A 22,328-nucleotide genomic window follows, 5' to 3' on the forward strand; every position below is an offset into this window, starting at 1 on the left:
AGGCGCGGCCGGGCCGTCCTCCTCGTGACTCCTCCTCCCCCCTCCGCTGCTGGGAGTCAGGTGATTCCGGGCACGTGACGGGCACCACCTACCTTGCTGCTCCCGAGTGGCGGCTGGGGCAGCCAATGAGGTGTTGGACCCCGGATCGGGGCCTATGAGAGCCGGGCTCTGGGGGGTGGGCCGGACAGCGGCGGCAGCCGGGGGCGGGGGCGGCGGCAGCGGCGGCGGCGGCGGCGGCGGCGGCCTGGGGAGGCGGCGGCCTGGCCTGGCCTGGCCTGTCAGGGCGCGGGCGGCGGCGGTCCAGCACCATGTCCCTGCAGTACGGGGCGGAGGAGACGCCCCTCGCCGGTAGTTACGGCGCGGCGGATTCGTTCCCAAAGGACTTCGGCTACGGCGTGGAGGAGGAGGAAGAGGAGGCGGCGGCGGCGGGCGGCGGGGTTGGGGCGGGGGCCGGCGGCGGCTGTGGCCCCGGGGGCGCTGACAGCTCCAAGCCCAGGATTCTGCTCATGGGGCTGCGGCGCAGCGGCAAGTCCTCCATCCAGAAGGTGAGTGGGACCGCGCCGGGTCCTCCCGCCCTACCTCCGCGCCCCTCCAGGGGCTCAGGTGGCCGCCGGCGTGGAGGCCCGGAGGAGGGCGGCGGCCGCGCTGGCCTAGCGCTCGGTCCCAGCGCACTTTCTCTCGCACTCCCTGCGAGCGAGCGCGGAGCCGGAGGCGCGGCGGGACCCCGACCTCTGCGTCCACGCCCAAGTCAGCTGAGGTCGAGTGGGTCGCCGAAGGCGAAACTGGAGAGAGGCAGGTGCCGGGTGGCACCGCCCTAGACCTCCGCCCCAGGGACACAGCCCCTGTGGCATTGACGAAGCCGCGGCGTACTCTCCAGCTCTCAGTTGGAGAACTTGTGGGATTCCCTCTCCTGCCGCGTCTCACTTCTGGTGACCCGAGTGTGCAGGGATTCCCAGCCGAGCCCCAGGGAGCAGCGTCAGAAAGAGTTGTGACTAAGGCATCGGGCAGTTAAATACTTTGTTACTAGTCTGCAGGAGTCTTGGCTGTAACATTTTTGGGAATTGGGTGCTACCACTGCACCTACTTTAGAACCTGTGACCTGGTGAGTGTAGTTACTGGTGGTATTCCCCCTGCAGGTGTGTAGTTAGAAAAACTTTTTGGATACTTTGAAAATGTTTTGCGGGTAGACATCAGTCCATTTGTTTTCACTTTGGGTCTGTCAAGAGTGAATGGAGGACTGATAATGTTTGATAAAGGGGGACATAGAGGCAGAGTTGACTTCTTCCATCCACGGTACACACAAAGTGAACTTCTAATTAGGCACACCTAGTCTTTCCCCATTTCCGCTCTGTTACAAAGGTCTATCCGAAACAAATGTCTGTGTGATATTTCGTAGATGTGATGTTTTTAGTAGCCTTCTGAATTTGCTTTATTATTGTGTTTTACTTACTTTGTATAAATTGTGAATATCGTGATTCTTAATTGCATTTCCATTTCTTTTCTTATGGGACCTGCCTATAACTTGTCACCTCCCACAACCCCCCCCCTCCCTTTTTTGGACATTTTCTGTATAATTACTCCCCGTTTTATTTCTTCCACAAGATTGCAAACTCTGTGAGGGTAGGATCTCCTCTGTTTCATTTTTATTATTACTCAACCTCTGGGGTAGGCATTGGAGTAATTTTTGAATGAACAAAACTTCTTAAATTTTAGCTATAAAACTTTCATAATCATAAAGTAGATTTTGGCAAGTTTAAATTCCTATAAAAACAAACAAAAGCAAAAAACAACCCCCGATAGACCCCTACAACAGTGTAGGCACAGTAGAGTGCTACTGCTAGTACTGAGTATGGTGCAGAGAAAATAGCAAAAAAAGTTTCAGCTTCAAAGTAGATGGAATGGAAATTGGTTTGGTGTTTTCTTTAGTCATAATTAAAAGGATAGTGAGTACCAATGCATTTATTAACATTTATTTTTACCTTATTTTTTTACCACAAAATCAATTTTTTAAAATGTTAATCCAGGATGGAGTTTTAAATTTAAATTCTTAAGTTGAACAGCCATAAAATTGTCTTCTTTCTCTTAACAGGTGGTATTTCATAAGATGTCGCCCAATGAGACCCTCTTTTTGGAGAGTACCAACAAGATTTATAAAGACGACATTTCCAATAGCTCCTTCGTGAATTTCCAGATTTGGGATTTTCCTGGGCAAATGGACTTTTTTGACCCAACCTTTGACTACGAGATGATCTTCAGGGGAACAGGAGCATTAATATATGTCATTGATGCACAGGTAGTTAGAAATAATGATGTTTACTTCTCTTCCCTGGTGGCAAAGATGTAGAAACAACAGAAAGTTGTTTATCTTTTTTATTTGTTTGTAGTTCATTTCTTTGCCAGTAGATTCCATAACCGTATGAGATGCAGTTGCAGAGGTGCTTTGGGACCAGGCATGTCATTGCAGTTTGAAAGAATCAGATGGTTAGGAGATATGGTTTACATCCCGAGTTCTAGTTAATGAGCAGTTAACATTGGCTTTCTAATAAATTTTGCTACACATTATTATTAGCTATTATAGTAGTGCTATAACTCATCAAAAAGATCCTATCAGTGCCCGTAATATAAGATGGACTATGAGAACTGAGTCAGTATGTATTAGATTGATTAGTTTCCTTAATTGTCCAAATCGAATTTAGTTCAACAAGCATTTATTGAGGGCCTACTGTGTGGCAGTCAGTCAGATGAATGGGACATGTCCCTATTCTTAAGAAGCTTACTTGTCATAATCTTAAATATTAGTTAGGAACAAGTTCTGTGTGATAGACCCTATAATGGGTGCTTTCACATCATGATCTAATCTAATATTCACAACATTGTGAGGTTGGTGTTGTAAATCCAGTTTTACAGATAAGTAAACTGAGATCACAGAGTTTGAGCAATTTGCTTAAAGTCACACACCTAATAAATGGCAGAGCTGGGATTACTTTAAAAAACTATTGGGAAGAATTGTCCATTTCCCTTTTCCTTTATATTTTCAGCATTAAGAATTACAGGCATTAATTTGGGAATTGATTTTTTTATCTTAAGAAATTGAAGTATATTTGAATGTTTGGATATTTATGAATAATTAGGGTTATATATTTTCTGTGTTGGGGAAAGAGGTGGTGTGAGGCTTTCTTAACTCATTACTTGCCTTTTGTAAGATTCTTTTTAAAAAAATATTTTGTTCTGACTTACAGGATGACTACATGGAGGCTTTAACAAGACTTCACATTACTGTTTCTAAAGCCTACAAAGTTAACCCAGACATGAATTTTGAGGTTTTTATTCACAAAGTTGATGGTCTGTCTGATGATCACAAAATAGAAACACAGAGGGACATTCATCAGAGGGCCAATGATGACCTTGCAGATGCTGGGCTAGAAAAACTCCATCTTAGGTAACAATATGTGTGTTTGATATGAGAGCCCTGAAAAAACAACATGTGTGTTTGATATGAGAGCCCTGTAGATGTATTCCCATCTCTGTCATTATAAGCATCATAGCTTTCTGTTACTGGTGTGCCCATTTCCAGTTCTGAAATTCTTTTGGCCTCTTCTTTGTTGAATTCCAAGCTATCCTGGGAACCTGATGTTATTGAGAAGTTACTCTTTACATTTTCCTGGTGATTGAATTCATGTGAAGTGTTTTCATTGGTTCTTTTGCAAATTCATCTCAAGAGACTCAGCTTAGGGATTTCCCCACTCCTGGTTTCTTCAATCTCCACCCCAACCTCCAGTTGCCTCAGGCAGGGAATGGAATCTCTTATCACATTTGTTGTCGAAGTCTAGCCTGAGTTTCCATAGTATATTTCGAAGTAGGAAGAGTCTTTTATAATTTTTTTTTTTCCCCCTCTTAGGCGCCGGGGATGGAAGAGTCTTTTATAAATGGGGTATGCTTTAAAGTCTGGACTGACTCTAATACATCTTAGTTTTTAAAACACTTTATACTTTTATGAAACTCTAAAGTTTGGGTTAGGTGAATTTATTCTGTAAGTTTGCATACTGTTGCTGTAAAATAGTTTGAAGGACTGCTGATTCATAATTAAGAAACTACTGTTAAAAAAAAAAAAAACTACTGTTATAGAACACCTACTATTTAGGATTGATGATTTTGTGTTTGCATTCTATAAGTATATAAGGAATATTTTTGTACATCTTATTTTTTGTGATAAGGTAGAAATGAACATTTAAAAATACCAAGAAAATGTTCTCTTAATGATAGAAACAGCTTAAAGGGGGAGCAGAGGAGAGGCACAAGTGTAGTAATTTCCCTATCCCAGGTCTGTTACGGTGATTTCCTCATAGACTCAAGCCAACCCTCCTGCTACCCATAATATTCCCTGGGCCCCAGAGTCCAAGATCTTTCAGTTACTCCCCTAGCAACCCATGTGGAAAAGTGTCATTGACCTCTAGTTTGCCTGGATTAAAATTTTAAAACATTTTATAGGCTATTCATGCTTAAAAAATATAAAATTCGGGCTAGAGTTGTGGCTCAGTGGTAGAGCATTTGCCTGGCATGTGCGAGGCACTGGGTTCGGTACTCAGCACCACATATAAATAAATAAAATTTAAAAGGTCCATTGACAACTAAAAAAAAAATTAAAAAAATATATAAAATTCAGCAGTGTTTGTAAGAGAAAGTAAAACTGTTTCCTGTAAAAAAAATCCCTCAACCTTAGTTTTTAGAAATCCACTATTAATAATTTTTACCTGAATTTTAAGCCATTCTTGTCCTATCTTCTCAGGTGCTCCTGGGGATCTTTCTGATTGTCTTTACTCCATGTCTTTGTCCCTTTTAATGGCATCCCACCCCATGATAACACTGTCCCTTTCCCTAGTATCCAGTAGGGCCCTAGGCCTTGTTAACCTAACTAGAATTTTGCATCAAGTTTTTATTATTAATTTGTTTGTTTATTTTTGTGGTGCTGGGGATTGAACCCAGGGTCTCTTGCATGTTAGGCAAATATTCTACCACTGCACTACATCCTCAGCCCACATCAAGCTATTATTTAGTACTAGCAGATCTATGGATGAGGCTCTGTTTGATTTCCAGTTTCTAGCTGTTTAGCTTAACTAAAATGTCCTACGTCTTGCAGGTTCTCCTGTTCCCATTCACCTCAAAGAGAGCCCTCTTATTTGCTAACCTTTTTTACTGAGAGGAAACCCTAAAATATTCCTTTCTTCCTCTAGTCTGTGAGATCATTTGACTTGACTTGCTCTGGTGCTCCAGTGCTCTCCTATCTAGAGTCTAGTCCCTTACATGGGCTTAGATTCTTACATCAGCTTCTTGGAAGTAGCTTTACATTATTTATAAAGTGGTAAACTATTATTAAACCTGTATAATTTTCCACATTTTATATTTCTGATTCTGTTTTTGTTAAATATATTTGTGTTTTCAGATTCTTTAAAAAAAAAAAAAAAAAGATTTGAATTAGCCAAAAAACTACTGACACACTTAACATGAGTCAAAGTAAAGGATAAGAGCATAAAATATGACTTTTGAGGTGTTATTTCCTGAATTCTTTTCTTCTTACTCTTTTTGTCTTTAAAATGACTCTGCAATATGTGGATGCAATTATATAATGAAGAGTATACTTCTGTGTGAAAAAGCAAGTAGAATCGCCCAGAGTGTTTACATTGTTAAAGGCCTTTCTCAATTAGATGTTTTGCTAAATTTGTGTAGTATGTTACTACTTTACATCCCTTTAGGCCTGCAGATCCCTGTTCTGTTGTCTACATGACCCCAGTTTCCATCCTCCTTACTGTGCTATTTACCTAAATTCCAAGCACCAATTGTATTTGCTGAATATTGTTCAGTTAGTGGGCTTGTAGCTATGAGGAAGATTGTCTTTCTTCTCATGGAGCTTACGTTCTGACAAATGACACAGCTCAAAAATGCCTATAAATAAATAATGTATAATTTTAAGTACTTACTAATGCTTGGAAGATAAATTAAGGCAAAGGGATAGAAAGCATCAGATACAGGATTATTGTTTTCGGTAGGCTGGTCAAGAAAGAAAGAACTTTTTGTTTTTGTATTAGAAACTTGATTGTTATTTAATAAATGTCACATATCTCTTCTAGTTTTCTCTTGGATTTGAATCTTGGGCTTTCAGTTATGTGCTTAGGAGGCCAAGCTTTAAGAATCAGGTTGCAAAGACTTAGGTGAACATTCAAGTTTCTGCATCTGAAAAGTCTTCCTGGTTGCTTCCTCAGTTGCCTTCTGTAAATGCAGTAAAGGGAGCAATAGCCACAGCCCAGGGGTGAGACTGCATTTGTCATCTGAAATGATGGGGATGGTAGACAGGTTTATTGGTATTTATTGGATAGTACACAACTTATTGAAATCAAATGCTTAGAAACTTAAAACTTTACTATGAAAGTTGTCACTAAATTTTAAGATATTTTTCCAAATTAATCATAATCATGTTGTTTTTTTCAGCTTTTATTTGACTAGTATCTATGACCACTCAATATTTGAAGCCTTTAGTAAGGTGGTGCAGAAACTCATTCCACAACTGCCGACCTTGGAAAACCTATTAAATATCTTTATATCAGTAAGTGAGCTATTTAATTTTCCTTAGTTTCTGATTCCATTTTTGTTAAATATATTTGTTTTCAGATTCTCTAAAAATTGAAACTAGAATTAGCTTAAAGACTACTGACACACTTAACATATAAAATAAGAGCAGAAATATGGGTTGAGGTGTATTTTCTGAATTCTTAGTTTCTTCCCCATTTTGTCTTTAATATTAACTATTGCCTTTTTTTTTTTTTTTTTGGTACTGGGGACTGATCCTAGGGACACTGTACCCTGAGCCATGTCCCCAGCTTTTTATTTTTTATTTTGAGACAGGGCCTTACTAAGTTGCTGAGGCTGGCCTTGAACTTGCAATCGTCCTGCCTCAGCCTCCATGTTGCTGGATTAGAGGCAAGTACACTGTGCCTGGCTCTTCATACATTCTTTATTTTTAATTAAAAATTTTATTTTCTTTATTTGTAGATGAACACAATACAATTTTATTTTACTCATTTTATGTGATGCTGAGAATTGAACCCAGTGCCTCACACTTGCAGGGCAAGTGATCTACCACTGAGCCATGATCCCAGCCCCTCTTCATACTTTCTGAAAAATATCTTTGTGATACTTGTTTCCTGAAGGAAGAGTGATAACTGGAAAAGACTGGATCTTGGGAATGTGACTCAGTTTAATTTTATTCTCTACCTCATTGGAGGAGGTCATATTAAGAAATTTTCTTGCCCACTGTAATCTTCTTTTTTTTTTTTTTTTTTTTTTTTTGGTACTGGGAATTGAATTGAACCCAGGGACACTTTACCACTGAGCCACATCCCCAACCCTTTTTTATATTTTATTTAGAGACAGGGTCTCACTGAGTTGCTTAGGACCTTGATAAGTTGCTGAGGTTGACTTTGAACTTGAAATGCTCCTGCCTCAGCCTCCCCAGTCACTGGGATTACAGGCATGCACTACTGTCTCTGCTTGCCAACTATAATTTTAGCTTCATTTTTTGTATTCTTATTTTGAGGATTCAGCTTTAAAAAAAGGATTGCTCCCCCTATCCTAATAAATTTAACATTTAGCTCTTATATTTTCCAAACCTTATTTTGAAAGGATTCAGTGTATGGTGGCCTCTTGGGCTTTTGGGTTATGTTAGATGTTCACATCAAACTGTAATTCTTTTGTGTTTTACTGATTGCCCGCATAAGGACTTTCTGGTGGCAAGATCATTTCAAATCAGAGGTGGATTATAATAATAAGAAAGTATTATTGAAAATGTAGCATAGCTTGACTTTTAGAGAATTTTTTTGTTAAATTTTTTGGTGATCTCTTAGAAAATAATTTATTTACATAAAGAAGAATAAGAAAAACATTCGATGCATATAATTGTGTCAGTAAATCAAAGCAGAGATATAATTCAACTTTTATTCTTTGATAATAGAAGTGTTTGTCAAAAAGTACTATTTGTGTTTTGATATTAGGTTAGAATTAGAAATGACCTTGTGTGTTATTTAATAATTTAAGGTCTTTGTTCAGTTGCAAATTGTGATTCTTGAAAGAAACTGAACACTTCCCCAATTTTGTTTTTCCAAGAATTCAGGTATTGAAAAAGCTTTTCTCTTTGATGTTGTCAGCAAAATCTACATTGCAACAGACAGTTCCCCAGTGGATATGCAGTCTTATGAACTTTGCTGTGACATGATTGATGTTGTAATTGATGTGTCTTGTATATATGGGTAAGTTATATACATAATTCTGCAAGACCTCAGACAGGTGAAAAACTAACAACTCTATTTGTTGAGGGAATTTCTGAGGCCTCTGGCAAGTACTGTATGAAATGGGTTTGTTTTAATGGTAATGCTTCACCTTGGAGCAAAACTTCTCTTAAAGCAGGCTGCTGGATCTTTCTCTTTCAGAGAGTATAGCAAAGAGCAGTTGGAAAACTTGATGAGTGCTGACTTACTTATCTCTGAAAGTTTCTTCTGCCATCATTTGAGGAATTTGCACTGTTTTATCACTACTGGAACTTTAGCTGGATCAAAAAACTTAATTTATTTAAATTTCTGAATGACAGAGTGCTGGTCCTAATTTAACCTCAGGCTTTCTGAAATGATAGATTCTTAATCTTAGCACAAGGAAATAAGGTAATCAGAATTTTGGATGTTAGAAGGCCTTATGCATATAAAAATTTAACCTACACATCTGAATTTTCAAAATAAATCTCTAGGATATGAGCTTTTCCCATATGTAAATTCACAAAACTACATATAGAAATTTATGAAAGATAGCAAACAGTGATTTTATTGAATAGGTATCAGGAAGAATGAAAATTTGGGGGAATTATTGGTGTTTCAAAAACCAGTAACATTCTATATATCCTCTGATAGCACTGATCCCTTAATTATATTAACATCTGAATTCCCAAGATGATTTCAACTGCTCTTTATCTTCTAATACCTGTGTCTCATCTGCTTCAGCTCTGATTACATCCTTCATTTTGGTCTGTCTAATTTGTCAGTGTTTTTCTCTAGCTACCTCTGGATAGGAGAATGCATTTGTCTTTTTTTTTTTTTCCAGTGCTGAGGTTAGAACTCAAGACCTTATGTGAACTACATACACCTCCAACCCTGTCTTATCCATTCTTGACCTATTACTGTTTCCATTTCTTATTCCTTTTTCACTTTTGTGAGTACATGTTCTCCTTTGTTTTATTTCTATAACAAAAATGAGCTATGTTTTCTGTTATATTTCTCAGTAAAGTTATATGTTCCCCACTCCTAATTTTAAAAATGGATGAGTAGGATGGTTGGTGTTTCTTTAAGACAAACAAATCAAAATTTCATAAACCAATTATTTTGCAATTTAAAAATCAAATTTAGTTTTAAAATTTATTTTTATAAGGTACATAATGAAGTACAGACATTATAATGTAACTGTAAATTAGAAGAAAAAAGTTCATTATCTCAGCTGTTCTCAACATGATCCGTGTATGCAAGTTGATGTGCTTTATTGTAGTTAATTTGTTTCTTACTTGACTTTTGATTTAGTTTTTGAAGGGAGACTACATATAATTCTGGCAATGCTAGCTTAAAAATCGAAGTAACTTTTAGCCCCTGTAGGTCTCATTTTGCAAGTATCAGCATGCCATAGCACATTTAATAGACCATATTTCTTTTAGTTTTTATATTTAATCACTTTTTACTAATAGCAGTTTTCATATTTTAGAACCTTCTTTATAGATGATGTCAGTACAGATTAATATGAGGGAAGATTTAAAGCCTGCTGTATTTCATGCATCCTCTGAATAGGGGAAGTTGTGAATGCATGCATGGAACACTGCTGGTCACAAAGGGAAAGTGTCTGTTGTTGACAGACATGCATTTTATTTCTTGATATCTTCTGCAAACTTCTCACTTCATGGTTGAGTACTAATCAGGTTCCTTTTCCCTCCCCTTTCATTTGTAGCCCTTTGGGTATGCTGCTTTTGTTTTGTTCCTCATGGCTATGACCTTTCAGCTTTCGCTTTGGTAAATTCTGACTAAGCTTCAGGTAATTATATTTACCTAAAGGTCTTAAAAACTATCAAAATAGAAAAACATAGAAAGTAAATACTGTGCTTTAAACACTCTTTTAAAGCAAACTTCGTCTAAGGTCATTAGCATGTTTTTATTCTTAATTTTATTAATTACCAAAGTCAAATCTGAATAATCCCCAGACTTTGAGTAGAATATGCCTCTTTTTTTTTGCCATGCTAGGAATTGAACTCGGGGCCTCCATATCATAGGCAAATGCTCCATTACTGAGCTACATCCCAAATCCAGAATGTGCCTTTCTTTTCATAGTAGTATTAAATTCAAGATTGTATACTGGCTCAACATGAGAAAATTTGTAGCTTCTTTCAGCTGCTGGCTGTGGGTACATATGGTTTAAGGAGTCATTGTCAGGGTTGTCTGTGTCAGAGCCTGTTGTCAGAGTTTGCTCCTGTTCTCATTTTCCATGCAGCACAGAGAAGGATCTACTCAGTGTCTTAACTATAAGCTGAGAACACATAGATTTTATAACTTCCTCTTTTCCATCAGAAGGAAGTAGATTTCTTTTATGTTCTTACAAAGGACACTTAACTTCCTCATTGGTCTGCCTTCCCAAAGCAACTTTCTTTATACTAGCTAGGAAAGATACTGGAAATCACATGGAATTGAGTTAAAAACTCTTTAAGTTTGAATCCTGCCATTGCCAAGAGGTCACTTTACTTTTAATGAACTTCAGTTTCTACATCTTTAAAATGGGCACAGTCTTCTTACTTATATTTGTTTAGCTTATTTTGACTTGTTCCAGAACAGACTTGATGTGATTAAATATAGATATAGTAATTCTTGTTCTCTGGGTGTTATGAAGATCAAATTAACAGATAAGAAGGTAAGTTGTAAGGTTCAGAAGAGATTAAAAAAAGAAGGCCTCATTCATGAAAAACGTGAAGATACATGTAGCCCCAGCTCCCGGAAAGCTGAGGCAGGAGGATTACTTAGAATCACAGGTTTGAAATGAACATGGGCAACATAGTGAGATCTCGTCTCCAAAACAGGAAAAAAAAAAAAATCAGTGTTCTCTCAGTGACAACTATTAACATTTTCTTTTTAGTACCTTTCCTTCAGTTTTTTTTTTTTTTTTTTTTGAGGAAAAATAGTTCTTTTTAAAAAGGCAATTTTGAAAACTCTTAATTCCTAGCAATTGCTAGACAACCTTTAGATTTCAACTAAGCAAGTACATCAAAATACTGACAGAACCCATCTCTAAAAATTGTCACTTTCAATATAATTCCTCCTGGTCTTTAGCTGGAACTGTTCTTATTTTCTTGTTTTTGTGAGAAGCAAAAAAAAAAAAAAAAAAAAAAAAAAAGGGCTTTCTGAGAAAAGATGTGATTGTCCTGGCATGTAGAATGTTTCTTGAAGAAGTTTGCTGAGGTGGTGGCAGGTCCCACAGGGGCCCTATGGCCTGAGGGAAGTCAGGAGAGGAGACCTCTTAGGTGTACCTGCAGTGTACAATCTGAGCAGGTAAGTAGCCCCTGGAGCACAGAGGTGGAGGTGTTGTCATTCCCTGGTTAAGAAGATCTACCTGTATCTTCACTTTTTCCTCAAATAAATACCTGATTATTTGTAATAGTGTGGATATATATCGAGCTTTTTGTTGCTGTTGTTGATAGGAATCCCTGAGGCTCCATGTTTGAGAACTCTATACCTAAATGACAGCTCTGTTCCAATATATTTAAACCACTCTTATTCTTTATCAAAACATTCAGGAACCCGGATGGGTAGACTTGTCATTGTACAAATTAATTGTGATAAAATAAGCTGGAAAACTGTAATGAGTAGTACTTTCTTTTAAAATAGGTTAAAAGAAGATGGAAGTGGAAGTGCTTATGACAAAGAATCTATGGCAATTATCAAGCTGAATAATACAACGGTCCTTTATTTAAAGGAGGTGACTAAATTTTTGGCACTGGTCTGCATTCTTAGGGAAGAGAGCTTTGAACGAAAAGGTAATGACATTTTAAAAAGCTGTTTTTATGTTATATGTCATAATTTTTTAGGTTCTTGAAAATAAGAGAAAATGTATTGAGTATTAGAAAACTGGTTATCTTAAACAATATGTGTGTGTGTGTGTGTGTGTGTGTGTGTGTAATCAGCTCAAACTACTCTTGTTGCTTCCCTGCTATACATAACCCATACTCGCTTTCCTTCCTCTGATCTTACAAGTCAGGTGTTTTATTCCAGCCTCTCTTACTTTGGATACTTTATCTGTTCAGCTTCCCTCAATTTACTTCCATCAGAACAGTCTACGAAACTATTCCTTGGAGATTAAACAGGTTACCTTCTTGCTGCTTTCAGTGGCATTTTCTCATTCTGTAGCCTCTTCAACCTTCTGAATGATGTGACCCTATCAGTTGCTCTTTTGGAACTTTCTTCTCCCTAATAAGCTTAATGCTTTAGGTCATTTTGTGTGAGTGTGTGTGTGTATGTATTCTCTGACTGCCTCTTCTGTTTCCTCTGCCTGCTTTTCTCAATTCTGTGTTCTTCAAAATTTTCTGCTTGCTGCTTCACTCATCTCCGGATGAGCTCATCTAGTCCATGGCATTGGTTGATCTTCTGTATGTTGCTGATTCAGTTTCACATCTCCAACTCTTCTTAGGCTCATGTTCCAATCCTGTGTTTGGAACTATTAGTAAGATATCATCACTTGAATATTTGATGGGTTTCTTGGCCATTGATGATTATTTTACCCTGTGTTTCATGATTCTTTTGGCTGCCCTCCTTCTGTCATCAGGTCATTTTTCATAAATCTAACCCTAGATATCTTGTAGTCAGGTCATCATGTGGTGTTTTGCTGAAGGGGCCCTTGCAGCTTGGTTCACAGAGAGAATTTCATGTTCTCCTTTTTTCCATTTTTCTATGTTGTTTGCACTGAATTTTCACCAATTTGTATGGTCCTCATCCCTCCAGGCCTGTGGTGCTATAGTGACCTTCTACTGGATAATAAGTATTTGACATGTATTATGAGGGTCTCATGCATGTCATGTTTTATCTAAAGGTAGACTAGTTTTTACTTTTTTTTTTTTGATACTAGGAATCAAACCCAGGACCTCATGCACTAAGTTTGCTAAGTAGGTGTTCTATCATAGAGCTGTACCACCAGCCAGAAAATGCTTTGTCATGTTAAGTACTCAAGGATCTACAGTAGCTCTGTATCATTTTCTGCAACAAAATCCCACTCTTTTGCCTGAGCTCTTAAAGAAATATTTCGGATATACATGAAATTTTTGATAAAGCAAAAATGAGTATTCACTTTTGAGCTTAAGACAAATGTGACACACAGTTGAAGTCTTGTGTATTTCTTTCAATTGAGGTTCCTTTATGCTATGTGCATGTGCATTTTATTTTTCCTATTCATGATTTAGTCTTTTACTTCATATTGATCCCAAAACAATATATTGTGTATCTTTATATAAATGATTTCTAAATATAAGTTGCTTTCTGAAACTTGCCTGTTTCTCCACATTCAAGTTTGTTTTTGAAATTTATCCAGATACTGACAACACATAGCACTAGTTCATTTTCACTGCCATCTAGCACTCTACAGGTTGAATAGACAACACATTTTCTTGTTGGACACTTGGATTATTTTAAAAATTATGAGTAGTTTTGTGACAAATGCTTATGAACAGGTTTCCCTTTTTTACATGTGGAGAATTTCTCTACAGTATGTATTTAGGAGGGTATTTGGGGAGCAAATCCATTTTCAACTTTCTAGACATTACCAAATTGCTCTCCAGATGACTTAGACATTTTCATCGCTGGCAGTACCATGTGGGAGTTCTCATCACTTCTTATCCTTGATAACGTTTGATATTGTCAGGCTGTTTTAATTATTTTCAATCTGGTAGATATGAAATGGTATCTCGTTTGGTTCTCACCATTACTTAATTACTGAAAGGGCAAGTGTCTTTTCATGGCTGTTCAGGTTTCTTTGGTAACTTTCTAGTTCATATACCTTAATTTTTAAAGTTTTATTATTTTTTGTTTTGTGGTGCCGAGTATTGAACCCAGGGCCTTGTATATGCTAGCTGGGCAAGCACTCTACCACTAACTGTATTCCCTGCCCCTCCTGCCCCTTCTTTGTTATTTTTTATACTGATTCTTAGTCTTTATTTTTACCCATTCTACTCTTAATTTTTTTTTTCTTAACTTGTGGAAATTTTCAGGTGTGCACAAAAGTACAGAAGCACAACACATCTTTCTACACTCAGCTCCCCTTTTCAGCATTCATGCAGATGTATTCAGTCCAGTTTCCTCTGTATGTTCCCCTCTCCCATTTGATTATTATTTTCACTCTTGTTGTAGAAACTATCAAACATACAGAAGTAAAGAAAATAGTATAATAAGACTTTTACAAAAACTTATCACCCACATTCATCAGTTATCAAAATCAGCTCATCTTATTTCATATGTATATCTCTTTTACCACTGGATTATTTTGAAGCAAATCCCTGATATTAAATAATTTTGTCTACATAGATTTCAGAAGGTAGTGCACTTTAAAAAACAACAGTGTTAGCATTAATAAACACAAAAAATTAAGAGTGATTTGGCTCTAATCCACTCATTCAGACCTGATTCTCAGCACTTTCTGCCAAGAGTTCCCTGATGCCCCTCTCTCCAGTCAGCCCGGTTTCTATCCTATCTTCCACTTGTATTGTGTTCTCATTGCCAACTCCCTGTAATTTTCTTCTAATTTTTCTCCCCTTTCCTGTGTAATTAAATCTCTCCAGTTTGCCCAAAGTTCTGCCTCAGCCCTAAAACTTTCATTGACTACATTGCCCTGCACTTTAGCTCTGCCTTCCTTGGGTTCTTTCACATTTGTAGTCAGTTGACATCAAATTGATTTGTCCTGTTTCTTGTGTGTTGGCTTTATGCCTCAACTAGCATTCCTTGAAGACATGGGCCATATCTTCTGCTGCTTTTGACGCTGTTCAGTGAGTGTTTAATGATTTTCATCAAGTCAAATATAAACTATTAAAAGGTTTTATACAGTGTATTTTAATATTTTACTTTTCATGAATATGAGTTGAAACTTTGATGCTGAAGATGTTAATTTGACCATGGTGATGGTCAAATTGCATGTTTGTTGTGTTCACAAGAGAATTTTGTGACAGTGAATACATATGATGACCAGTTGGTTCTTAAAATTGAGAGGTTGCTCTCTGGCTTGGAGGGTTAAGAATTTCAAGCAGTGTTTATGGGTCAGGGTTAGGTGTAGCTGCAAATCCAGATAACAGATGGAACCCAGATACACAAGATGGAAGTTTGTGTCCCTTTCACATTTAAAGAAGTTTGAAGGTAGACTGTCTTATACAGTTAAGACAGTTCCTGATGACCCCCTACGTGCTTCTTTACCTGCTCTGCCGTTCTTAGGTCTTTCTTCTCTTCTCAAGGTTGCTTTATAGTCTAGCCATCTTATCCGTATTCCATACATTAAGAAGGAACAGCAAGGATAGAGGAATAATACATTGTCCTTGTTTTAAGGAGAGTTCACAAGAGTCCCACACACTTCATTTATCTCAGTGACCAGAATTGGTTATGTAGCCATATCTGATTGCAAAGAAGACTGGGAAATGTGATGTTTTAGCTCAACAACAGAGGGCTTAGAAGAAGAGTTCTTCTAAGGGAAGAAGGGAAAAATGGTTAGTCGTCAGACACAAAATAGAAGCCTTTGTTCAACTAAACTCCTATGTGAAAGCCCAGTTCCTGAAACAGGTTATAGAGGAAGCTGCCCTGCCTGCAGAGGGGGGTGCAGGCTGCCTGGAGCTCTGCCTGATGGACCTTGGGCCCTTCCCAGACTCCAGAAATCCATTGAGCAATTTTCCTGCATACCATTTTTTCACATTTGAAGTTTCCTTAAGCCCTTCATTGGCTGCACGAAAGACTTGTGAAAAGGAAAAGCTAGGTAATTCAAAACGTATTTTACTTTTAGATTTCATTATAAAAATTTTTTTCCAGCAAGTTTGCCTTCCTTAATTGCTAGATTACTTGCTCTCATGTCTACTCCTAGGCCCTAGAAGTAACCATTGTTATCATTTTGGACCTGTACTTTATTTATCATGTGTCCCCAGTTGGTGTGTGTGTTTTTTAATATACATCATTTTTTTTTCTGTCATACATGTTTCATAGTGGATAATTTCACACTTGACATTCAAGAAGTCTTTTTTCTCTTGCAGGTTTAATAGACTACAACTTCCACTGTTTCCGAAAAGCTATTCATGAGGTTTTTGAGGTGGGTGTGACTTCTCATAGGAGCTGTAGTCACCAGACCAGTGCTCCTAGCCTGAAAGCATTGGCACACAATGGCACGCCGCGAAATGCCATCTAGTCTGAATTCCAGCACTGGGGCTCGATGCCAGCTTACTCTTCAGTCCAGGGTCAGATGCCACGCGCTGCAGGACATGGGAGCTGCTGCTTTGTGGGAATCTGGTGCCTGTCCCACTAGAGACGAGGGGTAGAGTTTCTCATTTGGATGAAAACCCCTTCAACCAGCGGTATACAACTGAAGCTACTATTTCTTTTTTAAAACATGGCAAAAAAGAATTCTAGACACCACAGAACTCAAGTGTGTCTTTCTCCTCTTTTGGGTCCTACTTTAAATAGTTGGGATATTTTGGACCTGGAGATCACACCATTTATCCATCATACCAGGGAATGTTGCCATCAGTTCCAGCTGAGAATAATAGAAAAACTGAATTTTTATATGCTTCCTTTAGGCTTTTGTTTGAGTAGTCTCTAAAACCCTGCTTTGCTTAAGTTCTAACACTGCCTCTCCGATCTCAGTTTTGGACATTGCACCTCTAAGACCTTTGAAATGCACTCGCTTGCTAACTCAAGGACGCATCGTCTGACTGCAGCAAGACATTCCTAGGATTGTTACTGAAGAAATGAGAGAAAATTTTGTGCTGCATCAGGTGGAGAGCAAGGCTCGACAGTGGCTGCACCCATTTCCTGGGAAGTATTGAGGAAAAAAACTTTGAAGCAGAAGAAAATTTTTACACCTGTGTTTTGAGTACCAGATGGATAAGTTTTTTCTCCTGTGTTTGATAAATGATCATGCTCAATGTAACAAAGGGAGTTTAAATACTTTTTTCCCCACAGTTCCCTTCTAGGGGAGAAACTCATTATGTCACTGAAATATTTAATCCACTTTTTCTTTAATCTTGATATCAGCCTCCCCATACCTTTTATTCTAAGCTATCTAGATTCTTTAAGAATTGATGTTTGTTGATCACGAATGACTCTAAGGCACTGGGTGAACTCCACTGGGAGTCAGAGAGAGCATGCCGTGCCACATGTGTTGTTTAACATACCTTGTCTCCAGTATTCTGACACCAAGTGTCAACTGTGGTACTTTCTTCACCTAGGATATTAATTTGTAATTGTTTCTTTTTGTCAGTGGTTGATACCTTTCTATTGATTTAAATTTACACATTATTTTTACTTCACATGCCCAGTAGTCATATGTCCCAAAGCCACTGGACCACTTGAGTACTTAAGTGCCACTGTTTAATGAAATATATATATTCAGGTCTGTAAACCTAACAGTGTGACTTGGAGTGCTTCCTGCAGGTAATTCTGACTGTTGAGTATTTACATGGACCATGGTGATATCCAGAAGAAAAATGCTTTTATATTTATAGATTTCATTGAACTATATATAAAATGGGTATCAATAAATGTATTTACTCCAAAATCAGTTTTCATACTTGCCTAAGGTATGAGAGGTTGGGTTAATGGAACCTTGGGTTGTCCGCTCTGTCCTCTTCTCACCCATTATTCATTTTCATTTCTTTGGCTGCCTTATATGGTTAATGTTTCTTCTGTTTTCAGGACTTAGAGTTCTGTCTTGATGTGGGAATTCCATGACCTTGTGTGCAGACATCTTCCCTAACCCACTTCTGCTTTAGGGGAGTTGGTGTAGGCCCAGGTGAAATGTGTTCTGGTTGGGTATTTGACATCAGCAAACGTTACTTGTGGGGAATGTCCAGGGCCCAGCATGAATGATGCATTGTATTCAAACTAAGGAATCACGAGATGAGTGAAGTAGAATACTGTTAGGAAGATGGTACCAATTCCAGCCCCCCCCCCCCCCCCCCCAGTTCCAGAGATACTCATTGTTGACCCTTAAGCATCTTTTAGGTCATTGTTTATCTACATAAACCTAGAGCTTAACATGGGTAAACAGATGAGAGAAAAGTATACATTAGTTTATTAACAGGAGGGAGATAGAGGTTAAAAGAACTTTTACTTTCATATTTGGATTAATTAAGTTTTAAAGCTGAAATGGAAATCAAAAAGTTTGCAAAAACCTTTTACAATACTATCTAAGCCTACATCATTTTTTAGATGATGGAAACTGAGACCCAGAGGGATAAAGAGCCTTGTTGAGGGTTATTAATAGGATGGTTATATAATTTAAACCCCAAACCAAGACACTGTTGAGAGTGGAGAGATACTGTTCATAATTAGGCCTGAACAACAGATGTAAACTGGCACTGTCCCAGATAAACCAAGGGTGGCCAAACTAGTCACCGATGTAGTTAGTGGCAAAGCAGGGCTTGTACTCCAGGGTTGGCAGTCCCACGCTGCCTGTCTTTACTTCCTGCCTAAGATCCTCGTTGATTAAATAGAAGTACTACTTCAAGACGAATATGGTACATCTGTGTGTGGTGGTGTAAGCCTGTACTTCCAGCTACTCAGGAGCTTGCTAAGACCAGTGTGGGCATTACAGATCCTCTGCAAAAAAATTGTTGCATTAGGTGCCCAGTAAATGTTACTTTTTCTTATGACAACTAAAAATTTTAAATTCAGGGAGTGATTGTGAATGGTGAAATAGATTTAATTGAATGTAGAAAAGAGAATAATATAAACTTGTTAAAAGGGGTTTAGATGAAGTGTTTTGCATCCCAGTGGATGTTTGTACCAGCCCCTAAGAGCTAGGAAGGATGACAAAACCCAAAAACTTTGTAAAGACTTTTGCAGCAAGATATTTTAGCTATTTCACTACCTGTCCATTCACACACATTCATATACATACACGTACCTGTGTGCACGTAGATGCATATAACAGATAATGATGTCCCTATAGAATGTTGTAGTTATTTTTGTTAATTCACCTTCTGTGCTTGAGTTCTGTGCTTGTAGAGAGAAATGACTTGCAAATTTTGCTGGGGAGAGCACTGTATTTTGTGGACTTCCATAAGGCTGTCTTTTTTTTTTTTTTTTTTTTTTTTTGCAAATGCTGAATATTCTTCAGTGATTTAAAAGGAGATTATTAGTGCCCATTACTGTTTTCTGAGTTAGTAAAGGAACTTTTGAATATTGTTTCTCTCCTGCCAGGGGCCTGGAAGGAACATAGGGTCTAAAGGGAATGTGGGCAGCAGATAGGCATATCTGTAATCTATTTCTGTTTATAGTGGTTTCCCTGGGCTGCTTCACCTGTTAGGACACTCTAGACATAACATCCAAGAAGGGCATGAGGAGTTTTTAGGTGTTTATATGTATTACCTCACGTAATCTTCATAGCACTTTGTAGGATAGCTACTACATTGTTATTCCACAGAAAAGGCAGTGAGTAGCTCCTTTAGCTTTTCAGTTTGGCTGTGTCCATTTTCTTAGCATTTGGCCTCTAGGTGGCGGTGTTGTATTACATAAACATACTGCTGACTTTCTGACTTATTTGCTCTGTTCTGAAAGTTGATTTTGACCAACCCAACTGCACACCTAACTTAGAGATTCAAAGAATTTCTGAACTTATTTCCCCTGAGATAATATTCAGAACTGGTATGAGTCATTTTATTGGGAGTGGAGCAATTTGTAACATTTTGAAAGAAAGGATTGGATAGGGATGAAGATCATAATATTTGCTTTATAAATTATGAGTTAGAGGCTTTAGGAAGATAGCTCTATACATATTCCTATAGCAGGCAGAACTTCTTGCTCCTTAAGCCATCTATTGTGGATGTGTGTGCCCTTAAAGATACCCATGGAAGGAAATGCCACATATTTGAATTAAAATATATCCTTTCACCATTTTCTTCCCTTGCCCTAATTGAGGTTTGTTGAAATTATTTCACATATGGGTTTGAGAGAGCGGATTTTACAAAAGAAAAGACTGCATCACATTGCCCTTCCATGGGCACTTGTTTTTCTTTTAGGATCTCATCTCTATAACCCCTAGCTACGACTTTGTGCTGCAGAGACAAATTGTAATGTAAAATTAGCTGGATTCATCACTGCATCTTCAGATCTGTTTAAAATGTAGCAGACAATTGCAAAGAATAGTGACAAGGAACTGCTTGGCATGAAACCAGTCTCTCCTCAACTTCAGTGTGCCATTTTTACCAAGTGTGCTGCCCTCAAGGTGTTGCAACTTCCACCTGAAGATTCTTACACTTTAAAGTGCACCTTCTAAGTTGAGTGATCAAATATCAAAGGCATGTGGGAGATGATTAATTTGGTTTATTACATCACAACCTGAAGACGCTTAGACTATACAAGTGGAATATTAATCTTCTGCAGTGTTCTGCCTTTTTTTTTTAAAGAGGTGCTGTTACACAGCTTAATTGTGCATATCTCTTCCTTTCTTTTGATGTCCTCTCTCCTGTCTTTATTCAAATTGGCAGTCATTACAGAAAATTGTAGTGCCGCTTTTTTGTGTTCCAGTTAATGAGTCAGCTAAGAAGGGAATGTTAATTTTTAAAAATTATTTTTTGTCTTTAACTCATACACAAAAACAAAAGTGTATATATTAATGGGGTACCATGTAATATTCTACACATGTATACACCAGGTACTGTTTAAATCAGGTTAACATGTTTGTCTCCTCAAACATTTACCATTTCTTGGTGGTGAAACTTTCAAATTCCTCTAGCTTTTTGAAATGTACAATGCATAATTGTTATCTGTAGTCACTATGCTGTGCACTAGGGCACCAGAACTGCTTGCTCCTAAGTACCCATCGATCAACCTTTCCCCATGCCTGGGAATGTTGATTTATTTGAGCAGACCAGACTTATATTATTCAAAAAAACAAACAAACAAACAAACAAAAAACAGTGCTGGAATTCTCTGTATTGACTTTGTTCCAGCAAAGGCACAGGCTTTACAACTTTGGAAGATGGACTGAGAGGTATCCTACAGCCCTATAGCCCTACCAACCATTTTTTTTTTTTTTTTTTTGGCAGTGCTGGGGATCAGAACCCAGGACCCTGTGCTTGTAAGGCAAGCACTTTACCAACTGCACTATCTCCCCAGCCCCCCACCAACCATTTTTATGATACTTGTCTTTGACTTTGGAAGTGGAGCTGTTGATCATTTCCATGCGTGGAGATTGCTTTTGTGCTGCATTGAGGTCTTCTCTGGTTAGATGTGTGAGACTGGGACTCTTGGAATCTTTCTTCACTACATGGCTCCTGTGGCAGTCTGTTGGTGGAAACAGGATAGTTGAGACAGACCATTTGGCAAAAAGGAACTCATGTAAGAGGTATGACAGGACCGCAGTAGAATGACCTCGGACAGCCCAGTTATGGAGATGGATGGAAGGGAAGGAAGCTGAGCTGGAGATGGGGCTTAGAACATGGAAGGAAGGCAGGTGGGTGAGCAGAACATAGGGAGGGCCATGGTGACTCCGAGAAAGGAGGGTAGCTGGAGTGACCCTCGCATCAAGAAGGAAATCAGAGAGGAAGGAGTGCTCACCACCAAAGTGCGGCACAGAGACCTGAAGGATGAGAGCAAATGGGAGGCCTTAACTTTATCTAGGAATATTGGTGTCCTTGCAAGACCTTCACTAGAAATCTGGACTACCATACCTCTGCAAGTAATTGACTCTCCTTTTCTAAGGTAGCATTAAATCCTTAAATTATTTATTCTTGATTTCTTTCAGATCTAAGATAATGGTTGGAAAAGTGTTTGTTTAACTAGTGTTACTTTTCATTTTACTCCATCCAGTCTAGGCCCTTTCCACATTTTATCTCAATTTTAATGGAGCTTCAGTGATTATCTTTTAGAATCTTCTTTTAAAAACTATGGACTAGTATATACTGATGATAGTATTATTTACCATCATTATGAGCAGTTAGCATTAGTATCTTAATATTCAAGTGTTTACAACTTGCCAGTCCTTGTGCTGAGAGCTATACTTGTACCTTCTCACCTCATTCATCCAATGTC

The 22,328-nt window shown here is 38.3% G+C and overlaps 1 protein-coding gene across 1 annotated transcript; it reads left to right on the forward strand.

Moving 5' to 3' along the window:
- Window positions 1–211: 211 nt before the first annotated feature.
- Window positions 212–17,847, forward strand: Rragc (Ras related GTP binding C). Its single transcript, XM_047518569.1, has 7 exons — window positions 212–545; window positions 2,090–2,293; window positions 3,240–3,439; window positions 6,484–6,598; window positions 8,155–8,297; window positions 11,949–12,097; window positions 16,331–17,847. The coding sequence occupies exons 1-7, from the start codon at window positions 309–311 to the stop codon at window positions 16,480–16,482; spliced, it is 1,200 nt and encodes a 399-aa protein (XP_047374525.1). The 5' UTR covers window positions 212–308; the 3' UTR covers window positions 16,483–17,847.
- Window positions 17,848–22,328: the final 4,481 nt, after the last annotated feature.

This window comes from Sciurus carolinensis, chromosome 1 (genome assembly GCF_902686445.1).
Source record: "Sciurus carolinensis chromosome 1, mSciCar1.2, whole genome shotgun sequence".
Classification (NCBI taxonomy): domain Eukaryota; kingdom Metazoa; phylum Chordata; class Mammalia; order Rodentia; family Sciuridae; genus Sciurus; species Sciurus carolinensis.

Bases quoted from the DNA above. Each gene is read 5' to 3' on its own strand.
- Rragc (XM_047518569.1), top strand. From the start codon at position 309: ATGTCCCTGCAGTACGGGGCGGAGGAGACGCCCCTCGCCGGTAGTTAC. The intron at 2,294-3,239 runs GTAGTTAGAAAT...TCTGACTTACAG, and splicing joins TATATGTCATTGATGCACAG to GATGACTACATGGAGGCTTT. The intron at 8,298-11,948 runs GTAAGTTATATA...CTTTTAAAATAG, and splicing joins GATGTGTCTTGTATATATGG to GTTAAAAGAAGATGGAAGTG.